Consider the following 24,692-nt stretch of genomic DNA (forward strand, 5'->3'; position numbering starts at 1 on the left):
TTCAAGGCTTCATGGGGTGTGCAATTGACGTCTCTTTGGGTGAACTCCTTTAAATCCAGGCTTATTTAATTCTCCTTTAGGCCCCAGTGCATGTGTGACAGATCCCTGTTCCTCTCGTAGGTCTTTTGTGGCGTCCAAACACTCAAGTATCACAGGAGCGCTAGAATCACTCAAAAGTCCTTGAAACACTAAGAATCACTGTGCAAAGATCAGATTGTTCTTTATTTGTGGAAAGAATTTGCCAGTTAATTTGCTTGAGGGGTCAGTTACACAACTTCTAGGTAATCCTGACCTGACAATAACATCTCTGAGATGCATCAGATACATTTTTTTCTTGCAAGTTTTTAAAAGATTGGTTTGATTTAACCCTTTGGGGATGAGAAGCACAGATTTGTTTCAACAAAGAGTTAAAGCATACTTTGAGTATGGTTTACTTAAATCAAAAATCTTGTTTACATGCGTAACTGCAAGTGCAGTACATAAACATTTCAGGTCTTTACCTTGTGCTACAAATAAGAAATTTCACACATAACACTGATCAAAGCTCACTTTCTCCTGACAAAATAATATTGCACTTAACATCTTAACACACCAGTCACCATAGTTCCCTCACTCTCTTAGTATATATATCGTATATATATTTACTTGCTTGCCCTTTGCATTCACACACATTTTCTCAGATGTAGTTTTCTCATACAGAAACATCAGTAAGAAAGTCATCTTAAAAAACAAGAGAGGGGACTACAAATTCAACTAATTCTCATAAGGAAGTATTCTACAGTATACTTATACAAATCTCAAGTGCTTGAAAGCAAAAGAAAAACGGTGTTCAAACAATCAGCTGGCTATTGCTCATCCTCATTCTCCTGGCCAGAACCTTCAGAGCGATCGCCCTCCAATCGATCTAAAAGGAGCAAATGGGCACATGTAAAGAGATACTGCAACAAAAAGGAGCAGGCCAAAGCCATGACAACGTGCAGGCTCATAAAAATGTTACTGCTCGGTTAAATAAAAATCAATTACGACTGCATTCTTTTGTAAAAGAAACGTTGAGCCAAGCGCAAAGTATTAGGGGGCTTATTGATGGCATGGCTGCCATGCATAATTACTAATAATTTCTTTAGCAGAATTTGGCTAAGTAAATAACAAGGTAGTGTGTACCTGTTCTGATATGGTTGAGGGAGGCCAGCATTCGAAGCATGAATGAGGCTGGGACTGTGATAGTGTTCCTAGTTTCCTCTAGCATCAGCTCGTTGCGAGTTATTACCTGGGAAGAAGAGAAGAAAAGTATAAGAGAAGGCTGCAGAAAGTGGGAGAGCAGGAGTGATAATTTGACAATAGTACTCTTAAATAATTCTCTCATTCTTTTTTCTCCAAGTAGAATGATGGCAAGGATGAAGTTCTGCCCTGACAGTAGAAACGCCAGAAAGAAAGGGCCCCTGTCTCATTTGCAAGGAAGCTTCCTCATTAGGCAGCATTTTTAGGAAACTTGTAGGAAGCATAGGATACATCCTAGTTTGGTTCCTTGATTGGGTGAAAGATATAGAAATCATCAAGCGGTTCCATGGCAGCTTTTCCCCCTTTTAGCCACTGCAGATTTCCCATGTCTACTGCGGTCTCTGTCACTGCCAACTGTTGGCCTGAGGAGGGTGTAGATTTCCATGTGCCTCCTACGATACACATGGAGTCAGCCTCTTCTTTTCATCTGACAGTGAGGAGTTTCACAAGGAAACCATAAGGATCATGGCATCTCCTCCAGATTCCCCTCCCTGCTGAATAGGCAACCAGACCAACCAGCAGGGGTCGCTGGTGCAGCGACAAGGACATGATTCCTTGCTGGCAACCATTGCCAATATGTCTTTTTTAAGCATACGGCCAAGCCAGAGGCACCACAGCTGGGAATTGAACGCGGGCCTTTGTGGTGGAGGATGTTCTACATCTACACCACCTGGACGCCTCTACATGTGGATATTTTAATATTTCTTTCAGCATTGCTTTATTTCTGATAGTGACAGTGAGAGAGAGACAGGAGAGGCGAGAGAGAGAGAGAGGATGACATGCAGCAAAGAGCCTCAGGTCAGATCTGAACCGGGGTCAGCTGCAGGAAGGACCTTATTTATGTGCTCTTAACAGGTAGTCGAGTGGCCGCTTGGGAATTGGAAGGTGTCCGAGCAATACAATGAACTCCCAACTGCTCCAGATGAGCAGGTTGATGCCTTGCATGGTTTCCTCCACCGTCTGTGTATGAATGTGTGTGTGAAGGATGAATCAATGCACACTGTAAAGAGCTCTGGATAAAGGTGCTACATAAATGCACCATTTACCATTTAAATGCCTCAAATAAGGCACAAGTAATCAATCAAAAATAAAAACAATATTCAGATTCATGGAGCCCTTGAAATAATCCGTCAGGGTCCTGCTGAAGCTACACGCTACTCACACTTCCGATTGTTTGTGACATCATTGTTCTATCCATGGTATTTTTTTCTAGATGTTTTCACCAGTTCTGTTGACATTCATACCTCAGAAGCAAGAAGTCTGTTGAACGACGCTGACTGTTCCAGAGGAGACCAGATCTTGATATCATAGTCTATCCCTGATGAGGCCAGAACTGAAAAAAAGAGCAGAGAATGAACATGAACACAGAAACCCACACAAAACAAAAACACTATTGGACCAATGTTATACATTAACAATTATGTCAAATCACTTCGCGTTCAACAAACACAGAATAGAGTGTAACTCACTGGGGTCGTAGGGGTGTGGCTGTAGGCAGTTCACCACATGGTTGTCAGCCTCCAGCAACATGAGGTGCTCTCCGGAGTGTCGGTCCCAGATGAAGATGTGGCCACAATCTGAACCACTCATGACAAAGTTGTTGCCCCAAAAACAGGACTCCTTTATCTACAGCACAAATAAAACAAACAATAATTTCCAAGTTACAGTAATGTTCATGATTTTGTCAAATTCAATGCGATTGTGTATGGTTTGAGAACAAACCATTGTCCTGGAGTTTCGGTGCCCCTTGTAAACTTGTTTAACTAAGGGTCTCCTGATATTCTGGGTCTCGCTCTCTTCCATCTCCCTTCTTTCCTTCCTCCTACGAAACAGCTCCTGAATACGGGCAGCCGCTGAACGCCTGTGAAAGACAAGGTAACTCAATCTATCATTCATGCTTCTATCGACCCCATGCCATCACTCAATACTCCATCATTCAAAAAAGAATATTCAATTATTCAATCCATCACTCAGTTATCTAGTCCGGAGAGCAACGAGACAGTCACTAAACATGCTACTAATGATCTGTTATACCAAAATAACTTCAGTAAACACAACTCAAAGCCAGAAAGCAGCCTTAACCCATTGAGACCTGAGGCGATTCTACATGTCTCCTAAATCTCAACAGTATTCTGAAAAACGTGTGTTTCTATATCAGTGGTGCTCAATCTTTTTCATGTCAAGGACCCCCAAAATTATATGTATTTGGCCGCGGACCCCCATCAAAATATCTTGTTCCAGGGACCCCCCAGAAGCAAAGAATTGAGTTAAAAATGTTCGCTTTAAAAATATATATATTCAAAGATTTGCACACATTTTCACGATTTTTCAAAAATAGCAGATCTACAAGCTCATAGCGCGGCACTCGGTGCCGCGCTATGAGCTTGTATATCTGCTATTTTTGAATAGCCCAAAGTGTAAAATAATGCTTTTTAGCTCAAATCTAAAAATGACACAGTTCCTGGTCTCAATGGGTTAATGCATTCAAAGAACTGTTCGCTCAATCACCACTAAATTACTGAAGAATAGCATGGATAGTCTTGAAATAAGAACCCACTCATCCATATTAATTCAACATTTTCTAGGACATTCATTATACGCAAAATGCAGCTAGCCTGGAGGTAAAGAGGCTGTACTATAACTGGACGGTTGCTTGTATGATCCTCTGTACCAACAGCAAATGTCACATCCAAGATGCCCACCAACTCTGCCATGGCAGAGCAAAACACTGAACCACCAAAAGAAAGTGTGCGACTCAGGGGCATTAAACTGCTGTTGACCCTGTGCTCTGACCTTTGAGCAAGTGCATGTGTGTGTACCCAGGAGGGATAGTTCTGGACATTTTCCAGCCACAAACTCTGGCTGTCATAATTTTTCTTAGATCTTTGGCTCCCTCTAGTGTGTTTATGGGTTTAAGTGATGTAGTAATGAGGCAACTGGAGGTGGTGGACAGTATACACATGCAAGGCATGCTTTAACACTATAGTTAGCCATGTTTGTTAATAATTTGCAAGCATATTGGCCAAACTTTACAAAACAAAAACCATAAACATAATAGTGAAAAATGACAAATCACTTTTTCCACCTTGCGGTTTTTTTTTACTTGATGCCACACGCGTTGCAGGTTAGATGCTTTAATTGTCAGTACAAATATTTTACCTGATCATTCTATCTCCTACTGCAGATCCCCTGGAATTAAGTCTATATGTACAGTAGAATAATCAATGGCAAGGCATCCATAAAAGAAAACATAATTCCACACCTTGAAATACCATGCAAAAGGAGAGTGATATTTGAATCTAGTAAAAAGTGTGCACGCCTTTTCTTGCCTACCAGATACCAGTGCATACAGAAACATGTACACTAATTAATTATATGCCATTGGTTAAGGTACAGTATGTATTGGTCCATACCTCTGCCCCTGTCCTCTGTACCTCGAAGAAGGGATAAGTATTGGATCATCATCACTGTCATCAGAGTCCTGGTTGCTCCGTGCCGGCTGCCCCTGTCCCCCTGCTCCCTCCTGTCCCGCCTGGCCTTCCTCTCCCACAGGCTCCTCTCTCCTGCACCCACCTGAAGTGTCCTCCATACCCTCCGGCTGGCTTCTCTCCGGGGGGGAGGAGGAGGTTGTGCCGCCCCCCTCAGGGGAGGCCTCTGCTGGGGCTGGGGCAGACAGACTGCCCTGTGTGCTGGAGGAGGAAGCCTCACACGTTGGCTCTGTACGGGGAGCAGGCCTGCTCTGGGTTGAGGACACAGCTGAAACTGGAATACCAGCAGGAAAGGCAAGGTGAGGTTGAGTCATGAACAGGAGTACACTTACGCCTGACTTATACTTAGTTGTGCGCCAGTGTCTAGCAGTGAAAATAGCAGATCTACAAGCTCACAATGTGTGGTAGCGCATGATGTGCAACCAAGTATAAATCAGGCTTTACAGGTCTAATTCTTTCCATTTTTACACTCATTAAATTAACACTAAGGATTTTACGGTGTTTCGTCAATTCGTATTATTGCCTGTGTTTGTCACCTTGCTGTGATGTGGAGCTCTGTTCTGACAGGCACTCTTTGTTCTGTACAGGGTCAGATGGTTTGGGCCCTCCGCTGCCTCTGGAGCTCGATGTTCTGCTACTCCTGAAAGAGGACAAAAGAAAATAGACACCTGAGAACTAAATCTATTCTCAAATGGAGTGAGAATAAGTGTGGAAAAGCTTAAATGATCCGATGGATTTCGCCACAACTTCAGATGCATTCAGCTTTTTTTCAGCAGAAGACAGTCTCACCACTCATCTGTGAAGTCCAGTTTGATGGTACTGGTGGTGGTTCCTTCAGAACTGTAGTGCAGGCTCAGGACTGGTTCTGCTGCACTGGTTCGGCCACTGCTACTTCCAGTAGTAGTGGTGGTTGTGGTGGTGGTGATGCTGCTGGAAGCCACCGATTCACTTGTAGGTGCAGGCTCTGTTTCAATAGGGCATGAACATACAGCATCTGAGCCTCCTGGAGAAGGTAAACAAAGAGACAGGAGAAAGAGAAGCAGTGTGAATTGAGGATAAATCACGATCAAAACACTAGCTCCCTGGCCAAAACATTCAGAGAATAAACTGACAAATGGACACGTCTCAAAGACTCTCCAATAGGCTTGGTTGTGCATAGGCATGCAGACTTCTGTTGCATGACCCCCAACGGACTAGCACACCAACAACACATGGGCACATGCAACAATGCTGGCAGGTTGGGTATAATGTACACGCACACTATAAAGAAGACAATGGTATCAATTATCAATAGCAACACAGAAAAGATGGTGCAGAAGCACACAAATTCAAGCCCTTAAAAAGGGAACATTACACTAAGCCCAATTTATACTTTGTTGTACCAACAGGTTCCTTGTGGAAAATAACTGAAATCCGCTATTCTTCAGCAAGTGATGCAGTCGTAGGGCAAAGTATAAATTAGCCTTTAGTGCAATTAAAGAAAAGAAGGTGCCCTCAGGCTCAGGTTTTTGTTGTTGCCCTATTATTTTATTTGAAAAACAATTACAAAAGGAACACTATTTTTAATCTTTTAGGGTCCAACTTGAACTACACCTTGGGAAAGACAAAATTACATCATCCAGTCCACTGACCAACATCGGAAAATCAACGGAGATGGGAGATTCTCTGACGAAAAAAAGGGACAAGTAGTGGTTTCCCCAAAGGGCAAACAGGAGTGCATGAGCTGGATCTATCTATCCACACATGTACATTACTGAGGGAGGGGGAGATTGTCTCATGCAAATGCAAAAGCTGCATCACACGTGGAGACATAGAGAAGGGGCAGGGGTAAAGTAGTGGTGGATAGCGACAAAGTGAGGGAGTGGAAAATGATGGGAGAAAGGTCTGGAGGGGCGTGTGAGAGAGGGTAGAGGTCTTGCATAGCCAGACGATTGGATATCTCCGCCTACAAATCAGTAGGCAGAGATCTCTGAAAGTCTGGCTAAGTGAGTAAAGGGTTGAGGAGGGCAGAAGAGAAGAGAAAGCAAGAGGCAGGGAGAGAGAAAACGCACCCTGCTGCTCATCAAGAGTCATGGATCCCAGCTGTTTGTTTACCACAGATGAGGGGGAATCTGGAACACAAATGAGACTGACTAAACATCGGACAGTGAGTTCAAACCATAGGGGGCACACAGTCAGGGCACATACAGGATAGAGTTCAAATTCATGTACACGTCAAGGCCAAGCATGAAGCCACCGAATTGGGCAAAGAAAGGGCATAACGCATTCCCCTCAATGAGCTCCACGGAAGGAGCCCTGCGGGAGTGTCATCCTCTGCCCTTCGCCCCCAATCCCTTTTTTCTGTAAATATATCTACTATAGTTTTTAGAGCTGATACGTAATGTATTGTATGTATTGTATGTATTGTATGTATTGTATGTATTGATGATGAATAAGTAGAAAGGGCCACAGTGAAAACAAGCTCCCCAGGGCTTTTTGTGTTATCCTTTTGGCATAGCTTTTGTAACTGTACTGTCCTACTGTTTTCCCACACTTGCTAATAAAGTATTCAATCAATCAATTAACCGACAAAGTAATACTGTGAAAACCGCATTTGAGCTTCAGTGTCATTATTCACTATAAATTACACTGTAGTATTAGACTGTCATTACACCCATGACAAACTCACAGGAGCTTATCTTTATAGAAACAATGTGACAGAGGTCTGCCTGAGAGCCGACAGAGAAACATTCACACACAAAAAAAGGTATAACCATATAACTCTCTCTGTATCACCTGCCTGTAAGCTATGTATGGTACAATTGTAAATGGAACTCATACACCTCACCTCACATCAAAGCCGCCCCCACCCTTGCCGTGTTCAAAACCTCCCTCAAAACCCACCTCTTCAGAACTGCTTTCCCCACCTAACTGATCTCCTACCACCCTAGCCTCAACTTTTGTTTTATTCCCTGGCCCTCTGTAGCCTTTTTAAACTTTTTATCTTTTTATTCTCTGTAGTATTTTCCTATTAAAGTTGTTTTGTTTTGCTTGTGTTCCACTTAGTTTAGTTGTGTAAAGTGACTTTGAGTACTCAGAAAAGCGCTATATAAATCCCAGGTATTATTATTATTATTATTATACAGGACATCACTTCATTAACATCCCGGTCATACTTTGAAAGCTAAGAAATGTGAATGGCCATCTTGTGATAGGTGCTGGATGGACATTAATGTATTAATATCCCATTGGCCTGTTCTGCCTTTTTTTTTTATTCCGCCAAATTTTGGGGATTCACATGCTAGAATTGTTTCATGCCACTAGAATCAGCTCATAAGGCCTGTAGTACAAAGTGCAATATGGCGAATGTATTACAGCAGAGCGCACATGACAACCACACAAACATCCAGATCTTGTCAGAAGTATAAGTGATTAATAGTGCAAGAGTGCTGGTTTCCCCCATTAGAGAAATATTATCTGGTTATGGGTTGGGTCACTGATGATATCTTCTAGTCATGAGACTTGAGCATTGTACATTCTACTGCACTGTCAAACACAGGTACACAACCACACAAGCTGTGGGGATGCCAAAAGCAATGCTCCATGTTGGCTGTTGCCACTCCAAACAGGGAAACTATGGAGGTCTCAAGCAGCAAGTGGGGTGATTGATTAAATGAGAGGAATCAGGAGTTGATGACTGAACATCACAGCATAAAGGGGAAAACATCACAGCTACACAGTAAATCCTCAATGTTCATTTATCTCAGAGTGCGCACAAATGTAAACAAATGGACCTGTACGAATCCACGTGGGCCCTCTCCGTGGATGGATACAGAACAGAATGGATACAGAACACTGGATTTTACTGTGTATAGCAGTTAACGTGGACAGGGTTCGTGATTTTGTGAATGGGTGGCGGTGGGGATTATTTTAACTTTGTCAAAATTATACCAAGCCACTTCCTCCTAGTTTTACGGCACACTTTGTGTAAAGAGACAACTCTGCCATGCCTAGTAGTGGTGAGGAGCGGGATGGGATGGGGCTGTGAGTTGAGGAGAGGCCAGGCAAACGACAGCTATGAAAGGGGGCGGGTGTGCAATCGTGGGAGGGTGGGGCAGGAGACCTGTACGGGGGGGCCTCTCAGCAGTGGCTGTGGCAGCAGCAACAACAGCAGTAGTGGTAGTGGCAGCTCTTTCTGACTGTCTCTCAGTGGCTTCAGTAGAAGAAGAGGCTGTCCGCTCACCCTGTCCTGGAGGGTCGGCCAGCAGCAGCAACCTCTGCAAGCGCCTACATACTAAACTTACCGGCAGCCGATGAGGGCCGTACTCTGACAAAGAGGTAGAGGGAGAGAGGAAGAGTGAATGCAGGAGCAGGAATACTGGGAGAGGAGGGGAAGAGGAGGGCGATGAAGAGAAGGAAAGAGCGACAACAGAGGCAAAGGAAGGAAATGTAGCAAATAGTATGCAGAGTAAAAAATAAGAGTGAGGTGATGCTGCCGCTTGAGTGCAGTGGCTCCAACACACACACACACACACACACACACACACACACACACACACACACACACACACACACACACACACACACACACACACACACACACACAAATGAAAGGCAGATTACTCTGCTGGACTGGGGGATGGGCACTGACTTTCTGGGACCGCACTGTTTTATTTACATGCCCAGGTGAGGAACAAGGAGTACTTGCGCGTTCATTCGCGTGCATTAGGACGAAACTCTTACCGGACAGTGTGGGGTCTAAGGTGGGTGTAGGCATTTGCGTTGGCATGGGAGTCCCAGCAGTGTCAGCTCGACTCCTCTGCTCCGAGTCCGGGGAGGAGGTGGGAGGCGAGGAGGAGGCGGCCGAGCTCTCCACTGACGAGGAGCTGGAAGGAGCTGGAAGGGGAGGTGCTGAGACGATAGATGATGACCCTGAGGAGGAGGAGGGTGATTTAGGCATGGCGTTGGAGGCAGCGGGGCTGCCACACGGCTCCGGTTCCACCGCAGTATTCCTCACTGGAGCGGCGCTGGGGCCCTGAGCAGAGGCCAGCATGGGGGGAGACGGGGCAGCGGAGGTCCCCTCTGGACGGAGAGCCGTTCCTATAGTATAGGGGAAGAAGAAACAACACAAATGGATGCTTAAGCATTGTCCCGTCTCAGCATCTGCAGGAAAGCTCATCTTCCATCATTCTGACGTGATGTTTGGTGTGTCTCACCCCTGGGTCGTGTCTGTGGCCTGGTTCCTCTGCTGCTCTGAGCTTCGCTGGCCTCCTCAAACCAGCGGGAAAGCATGTCTGACATTCTTTGCATCAGAGACACATTGGGACTCTGCTCTCCTGCACGAGTGTGGACACAGTGATTTAAGATCAGACTTAGCTCAAACTAAATACATGCATCGCTCCAGTGTGCTATTAATGCTAGTATGAAACAGGTGGGCATCATGAAGTATAACTAATATGACAAGGTATTGCATTCTCATGCCAGTTAACAACAGAGGCTGCAAATAGCTTCAGTCTTCATTCCACCCTGGAAGGATGCCGTTATGTCCCATGTGAAGGCCTTTCCCACTAGACATGCTGCACACAGCTCCTCTTAGATTCACTACACTGGTGCTTGCAAGTGAGCATGCAGATCAATGGACGTAAGAGAAAATAGACACACACAAAGCAAAACATTATTAAGGGTGCAGGGGCCCTTGAGATGGTCCACTTAAGTTGCTCAGGAGAAGAAGGCCAAAATAGGGGACTGCGACACCCATGCTGAATATGTGGACATTGACATTGGCTCAGTGTCATCTCATTCATTTGTTCTTCTCAGAACAGAAACATCCCTGAAAAAATACAATTAATGAAGTTAAGGTATTCCTCAAAATATCACACTACTTCTCTTCATAGCCCTAATACTGTATGTGCTGGTGTGTGCAGTCCTTTCTTGCTAATGGCATCCCTGTAGATTGGCCAGCGCTTATTTCAAATTCACGGCCAAACTCCGGACCTGGAGATTGAGCTCTCATTGATGACAACAGACAGATACAGTACATTCAACAACACATGTTGATACACAACTCAGGAGGAGAGGAATTGCGTATGTGGAACAGCATTTTGAGCAACTTACAAATCACTGCTGTTCAGAGATGTGTGCGTGTGAGATGCACGGATCGCAGTTTTACCCGCGGGTAACTGCAGTTTGGGTGGATTTGGGTCAATCAAATATAATTATTAATTAATATTGGATAAACCGCGGGTGAAATAACGCGGGAATTACATTAATGATATCTATCTATAGGCCTATTATACTGTGCGCTTGTAATATTTTAATATTATGTCATTTTACACCAGGCACAAATTAGCCGCCTACTGCATGTTGCTTTGCAGGCAGCCAGTGTTGCCAGATTTTGCGAGAGAAATAAGCAGCCAGGGCTATGATAACAAGCACAAAACAAGCGCCAAACAAGCACAAAAGTCGCTTATAAAAAGCAGACATGGCAACAAAATTGGGAAAGTGAAAGTGGCTGAATGAAGAGCGCTTGTTGTTATGGATATGGATTGTATACAGTCACTACATCGCAACAGTGGTGAGTAACATTGTTTATAAGAAAACTAACGCCAGGGAAATAATAATTATTTGATGTGGTTGGTGCGGATCTATAAATAGGATGATATAATTAATGCGGTTGGATGGCGGATGGATAATGAACATATCGATGCGGATTTGGGTGACAAAAAAAAACATCCGCGCATCTCTAGTGCGTGTCATGCGTGTCTGCCCTGAGTGTGATTCAAAAGACCTCTCACCATCTCTCTCTCTCTCGCTCTCAGGACGAGCTCGGGGCCCGGTGTCAGACCAGTCCCCTCGCAAACGAAGACGCTTCACTGGGGGCTGCCTCAGCTGTGGACATAAACACACACAAGCATGCACACATGCACACACGCACGCACACACACACAGATTAGCAAACTGTCAGTCAAAACACAGTTAAAAATATCCCATCTGCCAAAGCAAAACGCTGTATGTCTGTCACTATCCTTTTTAATGACCCCCACCCTCCTTCTTTCTAGCAACATGACTGAGGTCTGCCTTATTTTTCCATCCACTCATTTCGTCTCTCTGCAAGACAACAGGCTGAGAGCCACAGATGGGGGGGGGGGGGGTTGGTGGGGGGGGTCACAGTGGGAAGCTATCAAAGGATTTACAGATGGAAAATGTGGTACAGGTCTGGTTATGGGAGGACAGGTGCTGTACGAATCACAGGACATTAGAGATTATGACAGATATGACAGACAGGGAATATATTATATATATATATTTTCAGACTGAAAAGGAGGGAACAGGAAAGGACCAGTGGAGCTACAGGTTGGAAGGAGAAGACATGGACATGGGGTCAAGTGGAGTAAAGAGAGAGGGGTAATGAGACTCTCCTTGGCAGGCCCTCCACTTCGGCCAGGGGCTATTTTTGTCGCATGGCAGTGAACTGCCTGCGTCGGTCGCTGTATTTGGAATGGAATGTGTGTGGTGGTTGAATGCAGACACAGCTGAACACACCACGAGCCAGTGGAAGTGTTGGCACCATGATCCAGCGCATTTTGTTCGCGCGCACGTGAAGCAAACACACCCCCCCCCCAAACTCATGACCAGAACCACCAAATTCAGATTCTGGATGAAATACCTCTACTGGTACGTACATGTACGCGTTATGCTATGTGCAGCTCTTTCTTTTACAGAACGGGAGATGCACATCAAGAGGAAGATCTCATTATCTGAACCTCAGACTTCCAACCTGGGTTAACCAACGGGTACAACAACGACCCCAAACATGTGGTGGTGCAAATATGATATAAATTATGCAGAACAGTAATTGTCTATTTGTGATGTAATGTATTTATACTTATGGTGTGGGGTGTTCGGTCACAAAAACTTTTCATAATATGGATTCCAGCTTCTGCTGTACTGGTTCCTTTCCCTTCAATGTAGATAAATTAATCCTATTGTAAATTCCTTATCTCGGTTCCTCTCTCATCTCATCCTCCGTCATCTTGTCCTGGCTTTTCAGGGTAATTTAGTCCTCTATGTGCTGGTTCAGCCAACACAATGGTTTTAGCAGCGATGCGCCAATGCCTGCAGAGCACTTAGCACACCGGCTGGCCAAAACAAAGTCTCATCTTGTTTACAATACACATCCCATGAGCAGAGAGGGTGAGATATTATCTGATCAAACTCTACATGCAGTGTTGAGTTGCAGTCCCAAGCAAGTGTGTACAAATATGTATATCTACTATATGTACCATATAGCCAGGTATACCAAGTATAACTTCACGTTAAAGATAACATATGGAGGGGCAGACATCACGGCACAAATACAAGCTGAAAGGTTGAATCATACAGTCAGAAAATAAACATTATTTGTAGCCCGTTTCAGACAGAATGACAGAAAGAAAATGTGCTGAACAGGGTATCACCACAGACCTGCTCTGAGCATCCGAGACATTGACATTTATTGAAAACAGGCTCACCTCCTCCCTCCGCTCTTCGGAGGGGCTCTTCAGCTCTCTCGCCTGGTCGTCTTTGGGATCAAACAGGTAGATGTAGTCTGAGGAGTAACTGACCAGCACCTCCTGACCATCTCCGCTGTAGCACAGGGACGTCACTCTGCACGACTTGTTGGATAGGTGGGCGGGAACGAACCTCACACACATGCCTGTCGTCCCACGGCCCATGTAGTTACCTTGTAGTTAAGGAAGAGAGTTTTAACTTCTATTCAGTCAATGCAAACTTGCATATCAACATTTAGCTGAGAAAAATTGCTTTTTCAGACCAAAGTTGTTGCCTGTTATATAAACACGGCTGTACTGAATAATCAATAGCATGAACTGATTTGAAATGTTGCAAATAAAAACAGCCTACTGGGCTAGTAGAGTATTAGACTGGCTACAGTTTCCTGAACATACAAAACAAGTCTATTCATGAGACCAACAGAACATCCACAGATCAGACGGTAAAAGCTGTCATCATTCCACTTGGAAACCCCATGAGCATGGCTCATAACACATGCCTGTCAACTAACATATTTTTCACGTATCATCCTTTGTGTGTGCAAAGGACGATACATATTCTTATTGGCCATTTCTTCTGTCTGTAAATACGAGGAGGAAAGATAAGAAAGATGGACAACAAAGATGAGCACAATCACATTAAGATCAAATTCAATCCTACAATATTACATGCTGTATGAAGACAGCAGAACAGCATACAGTGTGTGGTGCAGTTTTACCCGTAGCTCTGGTGCCCAGCATGCGTCTGTCGTAGATGCGCACTGAGCTGTCTGAGCAGCCCACAGCCAAGTAGTAGGGCACCAGTGGAGAAATGGAAATAGAAGTCGCTGCCCTTCGACAGTTTATGAGTATGTCCTGAAATCAAAATGTACACCAGGATTCAAATATGAAATTGATATGAGCCAAAAACACATACACAAAAGACTAGAGGGTAGAGTAAGTCTTCCATGAGATGAAATCACTACTTGCATTCAAGTGTTGTTACTTGTCGTTAATATTAACACAGTCTACTGATGACCATAGAAGCGTCTTATATGATGTATTAATCAGAGATGTCCTGTCTTATCCTCAGTGTTGAGAGACGGTTCCTATTAAAACTCCCCTGAGAGCTTTAAGCTCACAACTACTGATATTGAGCATCCAATAAATGAAAGGATGCAACATCCCTAGGTGTATAGAAGAAAATGCGCGCGCGCACACACACACACACACACACACACACACACACACACACACACACGATAGTCAGCTCCAGTTGATGCAGCTGGGCGTCGGACCAATAAAATGATCTCTCCCTTTTTAACTCCAGAGTCTCTCCATTAAGTGAGAACAGAATGGGCAGAGAAGCAAGTAAAGCACAATTCCATACAAAATCCAACAACAAGCAAGGAATAAAAAAACATATATATACATATAAGATAAGATAAAATACAGTAGAATAATAAATGTATAACACTTTCAAGAGCGCACAGATTTTGGCAGTGTGCATTCCGCGCCCTCAGAAAAGAAAATGGTATTATGGTTGCCTCCGTACATCTTTGCAGTCTTCTTTAGTGCAACTAATCTTCATGCGCAGGTCAAACCATCGGACTGTGCCGTCCTCCCCGCATGACAGAAATGTGTAGGGGTCATTTGGTACCGTCATAATCTGCCCAGGAAAAACAACAAGAACAGAAAAGCATTAAAAAGCAATGATCAAGGGTAACACAGGTAACAGGAGAGAGAAACACACTACCAAAAAGCAGAGGCCTATTTTTCACAGTCTTAATTTAGTCGAAGTAGGCCACTAGTTGGGTTCTTAAAAAGATTGATGAGAATTTCTGTTGTCAGGTACCTCGTATGCAGTTCCGTAGTGGCAGGTGAACTGGCATTGTCTGTTGAACTCATGGCTCTTCTCTGTGTGGGTGTAGTAGATGATGCCATCCCCCGAGCAGGAGATGATCTCCTGGTCGTTGGTGTGGGGCATGAACTTTGCACTGAAAATGTTTGCACGATGACCCGACCGTATGGACTTCTTAACCTGAGGAGCAGTAAAGGAATCAGAGCTTGGAGTAAATACAGTAGGTCAATTCAATAATGTTGGTTGGCAGCTCAGATAAATTGTGTGTTTGTGTGTTGACATGGGGAGGGGCTACTGTTTTTGAACTTTTTTCAACAATCAGAACCGTGTTGCACTTAATGTCCGATTTGTCAAGTTGAAGTCTTGCTTCGTGAATGTTGTGTATTAATACAGAGATTACCTTTACCTTCCTATTATATGGGTTGGTGATGACCAGGAAGGTGTCATCTGAACCTGACAGGATGTATTCTCCTGTGTCGTTCCAGGATATTGTGTTGACCTGTGTGCAAAAGGTATACAGTAAACAGAGCATAACATGAAATATGTATTGTACATTCACACTGAAACCAATTTAAATAACTAAAGCAAAGAGAGAAAAAAAGAATACTGCATGATATCGACACAGTTTAACCCTTTGCATTAACTGTCGTCTCTACAGATCAATATTTCATTAATTACAATAGTAATCATTGCTATAGTGTGTTCAGTAACAGGGGACTCAGCATCTCTCCAGCACTTTAGTAAGCAGATAATACATTTTTAGTTTAGGATAGAAATTGTATCCAATCAGGAGAGAGAACCACAGAAAGATCATTTATCACCTTCTATTTTATAGTGTTCCAGTTCCACTACTGTCTGCTTATTTTCTTGTTTCATCACTTCCAATTTCAAGTGTTTCTCCTGTACCCTGTATGAGTCTTCTCTTCTGATTCAATATGGTATCCTGACCTGTAAACAGAAAAGACCAATGTCTTTTCTGTTTACAAAAGAGCTTGAGAGTTGGGGAAACTGACTGTTACTGAACAAAAACACTAAAGCAGTGATTGCTATCAGAATATAGAGTTTTAAGGCTGCAATCTATAACCTTTATAGTGAATATTTTTTATTTTGACCAATCTGTATGGTAGAGCATTGTCTACTACTGGTTGACAAGTCCCATGGCCAAGCAGGCGTGCTCAGTGGTAGAAAGTTGTTGAATACCCAGGTTTATACAACACTTATTTTCACTTATTTTAACAAAAAAGATATCAGCCCCTTTAACTAGCAACCACACCACACTCAAGTGACTGCCTTTTATTGCCAAAACCTAACTTTGGAACATCTCACCATAATGCTTCTATGTCATTTTTCATCTTCTTCACCATCTAATGAAACCTTAATTAAGAACTCTATACTCCATACCTGCCAACACCCCTGAGAGTCCCGATTCTCGCAAGAGTCTCCTTATTTTTAACCCTTTATCCAGCTGTACTTCCATTTGGTAATTTCTCCTGTTAATCTTCTGGTTCATGTGCAGAGGAAAAAAACAAAACCCTGCCTGATGTGTCGCTCATCATAGCTCAAGCCACACTCAGTTTGCTGCTGAAAATGGGTTTAACAGCTCCCAAGAAGAAATACACTTCAGTATATTTCAGTCCACTTGGTGCGAGACCTTCCCCTTTCTAATCCCTAATACATTTGTATTCTAACCACTACCCTGATTAAATGTACACTTTGTGTCCTGTTGCATTTCAACAGGTCTGCTAAATGTCTTGAGAAACTGCACCAACAACACCCGATGAAAGAAAGTAAAAGGAAATATTATAAAGCATCTATTCTACATCTCCCTCCTTCTCTCAAAGTGTAACTCTTTAACTGCCAGAGTATATACACAATCTACCCCCTTCCCTGCCATAGAATAACATTGCAAAAATAGGTAAAATGTGAATTTTGTCTCCGTTTATTATATTATTAACATTGAAGTGAATGGAGCCGAAAATCTTCGCATCGCGTTATCTCCTGCTTCCTTTGTGATAAACCAAAAATTTAAAAAGCAATTTTTTTTTTTTTTAATTCAAAAATCTCGTCTTTCTCGTCGACGGCTGGCTGAGCCATGCGGAGAAAAACGAGAAATCTCGTCAATGGCAGGTAAAGAGTTAACAGACAGACAGTTACACAGACAGACGGGGAGAGGATGGGGTAATCTAAAAGTGGAGTAACATGTAACACATTTGAGAGTGAAAGACTATCTTTGTCCCTGATATAAAGAGGTTGTCTACCCCAGAGGATAGAAAAGACAGGGGGAACATCCTCTCCTTTTGTCACTGCTCAGCTGGCGGCGCTCATATTTCAAATACTGTATGCAAAATTGTCTCACATGCGTGCACTGTGACGTATAGATAGACACTAGCTCACTACACGACTAAAAGTTCTTTATCAGGTTTTTATATCAGGTAGACAGACAGCAGACACCATCTGATGCTCAGAATCTGTTATTATAGTTTATCATCAGACACATGCAGATTTTAGTCAAGCTAGAAGGCACTATGTCCTCATGTCTTTAAAACAATACAGTGTCTGCTTGTATACTTGTTATAACTAACTTATGTAGTGTATTGATATCTGTTACGTACTGCTATGTATTGTTGTCGATGTCATTCGTCATGTTGTTTAGTGTTTTTTGTTGAAGAGGACCGCATTGGAAATAAGCCCTTGGGCTTTATTGTGTTTTCATCCTCTGTGAAGTGCTCTTGTGCTCTTTTTTTTGTCACAAAATAAAATCAATCAATCATTTAACCCGCACCCTCTATTTACCTGTAGGACATGGCTAACTGACTAGTTATGCTATGAGTCTCTATGCCAGTTAAGTATAGACACATTAATGACATTTTTAGTGAATGTGCATAACATGACTTAGCTTAATTTTTCTTTTTTTTTATTAATTAATACAAAAATTAAAAAAGCCTGTTCTCTGCCTGTGTTCTTAAGAGTGCTACAACTTTACATCACATGGATTAGTCCACCACTGGAAGATTGTCCTGGAAGTTTATTGTTTATCACAAAATGGATGTATAGAATAATGCAGCTCGCAACAATCTAATATGTTTCGGTGTAGGACTCTCCAAAATGTGGGTGAGTGTGTACCCTTGTGAATGCAGGTGTACCCCCCCCCCCCACCACCACCACCACCACACGTTGTATTCATTGCTACTGCGATGGAGAGAGCTACAGAAAAAGATGTACATTGTCACAATGTGTCACACAGTCCAATAAGAGTTTGAGCTACAACAGTGCTGGTGGTAGCATGCGTCAAAGTGCTCATCTTCCTCTAATACTTCCTGTTTATGTCAGCTAATAAATATTATCTTAAACCGCCTGAGCAGTTTCATAAAACTAGATATAGAGAAGGCTGCAGCAAGAACGAATTAGTCAGGCTAAGTAAGACATAACATTGAACCTACCCTCTATACAATTACAAAAATGCAGGATGTATCTAAACATGCAGCATGTTTACAACAAGGAAAGTTTATTTAATTTTTTTGCTTAAAAATCCATTATTTTTGGTGATTGACACTATTTTGCATCAAAGTATAAATTAGGCTTTCAAATCACTTTCAACTGTAGCTCTGACTGAGATAAAGCAACTGCTGGACTGAACCTCCCCTGGGACTTCCATGCTGTGGTTAATGTGTGGAGGGAGTGATTGCCTGGGTAGTTCCGTGACAGGGCTTGTGGCCGAATGTCAGCCTCAGGTTTCTCAGAGGTATCAACAACCTTGGCTCAGGCTGTTGCTCTACTCTGTGTCAGAACCAGGATTTCACACTAAGACTGGCACAGAGAGAGATAGAGGAAAGGTGACGTGATGCAGTGTTCTGCAACAAAACATCAGCCGACACAGACAGACAGAAAATGCAGAAATAAATAAATAACGTAGCAAAGGGCACTTACACAGCCATCATGTACATTCAGCGTCGCTTCGAGTTTAAGCCTCTGGACAAATTCTTTCCTACCTGTTAGGGAAGAAGAAATGCAATCATTAATTGTCTCCACACTACATTACTTTTTTTTGTTTATTTCGTACATGGGGAGAGTGGAGTGGGATTAAATGTCACATTAAACATTTGCATTCAGAGTTTCCGTTGCAGGTAATGTATTATTCATCTGGAGGAAACCTCTCACACATCTGCTGGCACCATCAGAGAAGGTAAAGAAGAACAAACAAAAAGCCATATGGTAACAATTCCATGCTAATAGATTAACATTATAAATGCACAGGAAGGGGTTGGATTGGGCTAAAAGAAATCGTCAAAGTGTTTCAGGTTTCTTTCATAATGCTGATACATTTAATAAAAAGTAATTATTAAAAACAAAATTGCTTGAGGACAGTTACATTTCTCTTGCTACTGTATAAGTCCCCCTATAGCACTTCCGTCCTTCAAAACATTATGTCATATTAATGAAAAGGAAAATGTCAAATCGCAAGGATGTCTGTGTAGTTTCTAGCCTTGGAAGAGTGGTTTGTGTTCTGTTCACAATTACTGATGATGTCTTAAACAGAAATAAGGAATCATGTAGATTACGCAGTTGTTAGAGTACTTGTCCAAGACTCATATGCCTTCAATTTAGAGACATTAATGTTTATAATTAAAAGTATACGTATTTGTTGCTTAATTCAAGAAGCAAGCTCATACTGTAGCATGTGAACCATCGACCTGCACAGAATGATACAACGAAGAAAGTAAGCCGAATATGTCTACAGTATACAGTATATATATATCGTATTTTATTAGACTCAACGTCCCTGGTCTATGCATCTAAATCGACAGTTATTATTCTAGCTGTCATTTTTTGCTAAATACAAGATTACACACAATCAACAGCAGACAATGGAGGCCAGCACAAGGGTTGCTCTCAGTATGTAAATAGAACAATGTATTCAAAACATGGCCACTTGATTCCTGCTAATACTGTACTTGCCAAGACAGATGCACAGATAAAAAACAGAAAGGTGGTGACAGTATACTGGTTAGGCAAAAGAAATAGTAATAACCTTATTATCTCCTGTATATATAAATGTTGTTTAGCATATTTTGTTCTCTCTTTTCACCTATAGGACAATGTGATTCCCAAAATGCAGGCCCAGAATATTCTGTCTATTAATATGATTTTTGAAGGATTTAAAAGTTTCTTACTGAGAAGGGTCAATCAGTTGTATTTTCACCCATTATGCCAAACTTTACGTTGTGTTATTGAACAGTTCTCAGCAGGCTCCATCACCATTAAAACCCCACTCGAGTGGCAATTTCACCTTTTCATAAGCCTGTGCAAAAGTCAAAACTAGTTCCTGCCAGATCTAATGCGTTCAAGAGGAAGTGAGGGACCGTCTATGTGGGGCAAAAAGGAACGTTCATTCAACTTCCCCGATATTGTTTAGACTACTTTTAGATTTAACATAGATCCTTCCTTGATGCCCCAACCCTCCAATGAGCCAAATACATACTGTACTATAACAGGCCTGACACATGGACATGGGTGAGTCTGCTGTTCCCTTGTCCAAAGACAATGACAGCTCTAACCACATACAAGTCAAGTTAAATACAGCGCAAGCTAAATCCATGTGGCAAGCAACTGCCCCACCCCAACAGACTTTCAAAGTTTCATCCAAATAGCTTTTTATTTAACAAAAATGTGATAAGTGAGCCACACTTGAAGAAATAAGTCGTAACATTTTCAACATAAAATGAGTTTTTTTTAAGCAATATTTTGTCCACCTGTCAGTGGGACAGACAAGTGTCATATCACTGTGATACACAACACAGAGAGAAGGCAGGCTTATTTTTTATCTGAATATGTGCTAACATTATACCAAAAAACTCCTATAGGAAGAAACCCTATAGTCTCCTTAAGAGTTTACGTCATCATCAGTCAAATATACCGTAGTTTCACTAGTGAGTTGAGTATATCAAGTGAAGTTGCTCGTTATGCCAATTTATTCCTCTCCAGTCTCCACACATTTATTTGAGTTGTCACTGCTGTATCCTACTGACTCACCTGCCAGTGAGGAGCCACCCCTGGGAGGATGTAGAGCCTTCGTGCTACTCCTCCCACCCAACACTACCTGCTGACAGATGTCACCCAGTCGGTAGGAATACCTGCAGTGACCACCCACTCCGCCCGGCTTCCCTCCCCCGGCCCGAACACGGGCCAATTGTGTTAGTATAGACCCTCGAAAAAAGCCGGATGCACCACGGCGGAATCGAACCCACAACCTCTGTGGTGGTGGGCAGGCACTTTACCAATGCGCCACCTGAGCACAAGTGAAGTTGATCCTGAATTGCAAATAGACAATCCCTTTCAAAACACATTGATACAGTTTAATCTCTCATAGATTAAACATTCTGCCCTCTATGCTTCACATACAGACCTGTAGATCTGATGGGAACTCATGTCAATTTTGCACTGTAAAAAAGGATTATGCTCAATTATAAACCCCATCCCACATATCTGGCAACCTTGGAGGAGGCATTGGGGTATGTGAGAAGATTTCTTACTTGATACGTTCTGATTCTCAAATTACAAAAACATTAAGATCAAGGGAAGTTGATCTTGGATTACAAATAGACAACATATCACTTTCCAAACACACAGATGTGCTACAGTTGAACCTCTCTCATATAGTATACCGTAGTATATTCTGCCCTCTATGCCTCAGAGCAGACCATCTGATGGGAACTTTGAACATGGACATATAAATGTAATTTTTGCACAGTAAAATTATGATGATCAATTATAAATCCCACCATCCCACATATCTGGCAACCTTGGAGGAGGCACTTGCACTAATAGGGTATCTGATTCTCAAATTTAAAAAGCATTAAGAATAAGATACCCATGATGAATAAGACAATTTGCAGTAATTATTACGGATTTTTACATTAAAACAGCAAAATCCTCAGTGGTTAAATTATCCATTGCTAACTCTGATTAGTGTACAAATGGAAACCAAATCGACCCGTACCCCGGCGGTCTTCGATTGTTTGATTGAATACTTAAAACAGTTTGCAAAAAAGGCACAGAGGTACAGATTTATACAAAAGGATGCTAAATGGATAACCCAAGAAAGCCTATGGCTCATTTCCATCTGGGTCCTGTGTATTCAATTGATCTTATTGTACAATCAGAATTAAAAGGATTTTACTGTGTAATATGTGTGCTACCAAGAACACGAAAATGACACTGACTAAAGTCAGTGTTTTTGTTAGTTCAGGTCTAACAGTAACTGTAGTGTGTGTGGGCATGTTGTTGTTAGTGTAGATACAGGCTGCTTGATGCGTTCCTTGTGTAAGCCATGGCGAGCTTACAAAGGCTTGATGATGTTATTATTCTTACCCAAATAGTTGGTCCTGATGATATTCGGGTCGTTGTATCCAATTGAACGCTTGTTTACATCCCAAACCAGATTGCCAGTGCGGGACATTGTGAAAGAGCGCAGCTTTTAAACAATAACATTGAAATGGTAAGAAGCCAACCCTCTTCTTCCTCCTGAATGTCGCTTATTATTATTATCGTCGTTTTGCCATCGAGGAGAAGAACCCCAGAGTGTTGGTGGGGCACAGTTAGCAAGCTACAACAACATTGAACAGTGGCATAGCTGGCACTGCCAACCCCTCTTCACCCTTTGCTGTCCTCAGCGCCTGAGTTTATGATGTATGTGTGTGATGTTGTTAGCTATATATCTATCTGCCCTGCTAGCCTAGCCTGCTCATTGTTGCCAGGTTTTGTGAGAGACATAAGCAACCAGGTCCATGAAAACAAGCCTAAAAGAAGAGAGTATGGCACTTTAAATATATGCCGTGGCTATTTGAAAATGGTAGCTCTACCAGCTCGATCTGCTATTTTTTTTTTTTAATAAATGAAAAATAATTGACATTTTAACAACACAAATCTTTGACATTTTAACAACACAACAAGTCCCTGGCATGTTTTCACATGGGCCGTCGGCAGACAAATACATATTAATTTGGGGGTTGATAGAAATATTTTGATTAATCATAATTTGTCTAATGTCTTAAACCTGCTTTAAATGTCAAATTAATATAATGCTGTCATTTTGGCCTAAATTCTGTCATGTACTCTATTCTCCCTATTTCTCCTGTCTCTGTCTATGCAAGGTCAAATTAGTTACAGGCCTTTCTGTGGTTATCTATTGTTTTAAGAACACCATATCTCGGTGTTCTGCTCCAAATGCATAACCCTTCTCGCAGTGTCACGAAGTTACCTCTGACCAGACAGGTCAGAGCCGAGGCTAACGTGTTGTTCGAGACATGTGGACGCTGTTTGTTCAAAGATAAACTGTCACATCATCATCATCTACCATCATCATCCTCATCTGACGATGACGTACTCATCCTATCCACCAATAGCAGGACTACTCCTCTGACGGCTGGACGCTTGATGTATCTTCAATGATGTCATATGTTTATGTTACTGGACGCTGTTAAAGACCAGTGCTTTCTCTGTTTAATGGCAGAGAGAGACGACGACCGATGATGACTACCCTGTGATACTGTAACCTTCCCACTCTCTCTGTCTGAATACAAGATATTTCATTACACCCAATGGCTGCCTGTGTCCTGAGTCTGGTTTTCTTTATCGCCTTTTATGAAAATGTTCTAATACTTATATAAATATCGATATGATGTACTGCCATGTATCGATATCTATATATCTGGTTGATGAGGAAAAAACCTACTTTAACAATTGGTCCGATCGAAGCCGGATATGTTTAAAACAGGGTGGACGGGGGGAACTGAGCTATTGACCGGAACTGTACGGTCAGACTCTCTTCCCCTGGCAGACCATGTTTTAATACGTATCAAACGAACCAGCCCTGGGTGTAACGATTTATCACTTCTATTCAGATGAAGGTTATCTTTGAACAGTATCACATTTTTATTTTATTTTATTTTGTTTTGGACCTGGACGCGATCGCTGGACCTTTGGACTTGCCCCTTGACTCTCGACATGTCTCAAATTCCAGATGGTCCAGCCATCGGGGTCAGGATCCCTGAACCATCGATTTGATGAGTATATCTTTTTATTTTTATTTTTACCATGGTCCAGTGATTGGGATCTCCACGTAACTTCTCCATGTAAACCTTGATCTGATGAGTATACCTTTTTATTTATTTTATTTTATTGTCTTTACCGAACGATTTGTCTCATAAATTATAAGCCTGTTTTTAAATTACTGTTTAACACAGCTCCGCCAGGGAGTCAGTCAAGTAAAAATGTTTTATCACCTATATTCCTGGGAAGACATTCCTAATGTCTCATAAATTCTCTTATCTAGTGGTCATTTATTAAGGTCCTTTCAGCGATTTCTTGCCTACATGTATAATTCACAAGTCAGTCCTTTTGTTATATACTGGTTACTGCTTGTTGTTACTACGTTCTGTTTCGGTGGATTTCGTATTGATTACTATATCTTATCTGTCTCTTTCTGAGCGTATATAGATTTTTTACCTTTGACCGGTTTTATTTTTGACCACTGTAGATTAAAATCATCTAATCCATTTA

General features: G+C 42.2%; 1 protein-coding gene across 5 annotated transcripts; it reads right to left on the minus strand.

Annotated features, from left to right (window-relative positions):
- Window positions 1–203: 203 nt before the first annotated feature.
- dcaf6 (ddb1 and cul4 associated factor 6) lies at window positions 204–22,867 on the minus strand. Of its 5 annotated transcripts, XM_084085510.1 has the most exons (21): window positions 22,503–22,867; window positions 19,062–19,123; window positions 15,541–15,633; window positions 15,129–15,314; window positions 14,829–14,942; window positions 14,014–14,149; window positions 13,256–13,467; window positions 11,540–11,633; window positions 9,962–10,081; window positions 9,489–9,845; window positions 8,869–9,072; window positions 6,818–6,877; window positions 5,556–5,769; window positions 5,303–5,406; window positions 4,692–5,040; window positions 4,438–4,479; window positions 3,001–3,139; window positions 2,748–2,904; window positions 2,523–2,611; window positions 1,162–1,267; window positions 204–904 (listed from the first exon to the last, which is right to left on the minus strand). In XM_084085510.1, the coding sequence occupies exons 1-21, from the start codon at window positions 22,588–22,590 to the stop codon at window positions 846–848; spliced, it is 2,985 nt and encodes a 994-aa protein (XP_083941636.1). In that variant the 5' UTR covers window positions 22,591–22,867; the 3' UTR covers window positions 204–845. The 5 variants fall into 5 exon arrangements, with proteins under 5 accessions (XP_083941636.1, XP_083941639.1, XP_083941638.1 ...); XM_084085513.1 differs by lacking the exon at window positions 8,869–9,072; XM_084085512.1 differs by lacking the exon at window positions 6,818–6,877.
- Between the last annotated feature and the right edge of the window lie 1,825 nt (window positions 22,868–24,692).

This window comes from Gymnoscopelus microlampas (genome assembly GCF_963454915.1).
Source record: "Gymnoscopelus microlampas genome assembly, chromosome: 17".
Taxonomy (NCBI): Eukaryota; Metazoa; Chordata; class Actinopteri; order Myctophiformes; family Myctophidae; genus Gymnoscopelus; species Gymnoscopelus microlampas.

Excerpts from the sequence above, each read along its gene's own strand:
- dcaf6 (XM_084085510.1), bottom strand. The coding sequence starts at position 22,590 with ATGTCCCGCACTGGCAATCTGGTTTGGGATGTAAACAAGCGTTCAATT. Across the intron at positions 14,943-15,128 it reads ACTACGGAACTGCATACGAG|ATTATGACGGTACCAAATGA; the intron begins GTACCTGACAAC and ends TTTCCTGGGCAG. Across the intron at positions 13,468-14,013 it reads GCTGGGCACCAGAGCTACGG|GTAACTACATGGGCCGTGGG; the intron begins GTAAAACTGCAC and ends CTTAACTACAAG.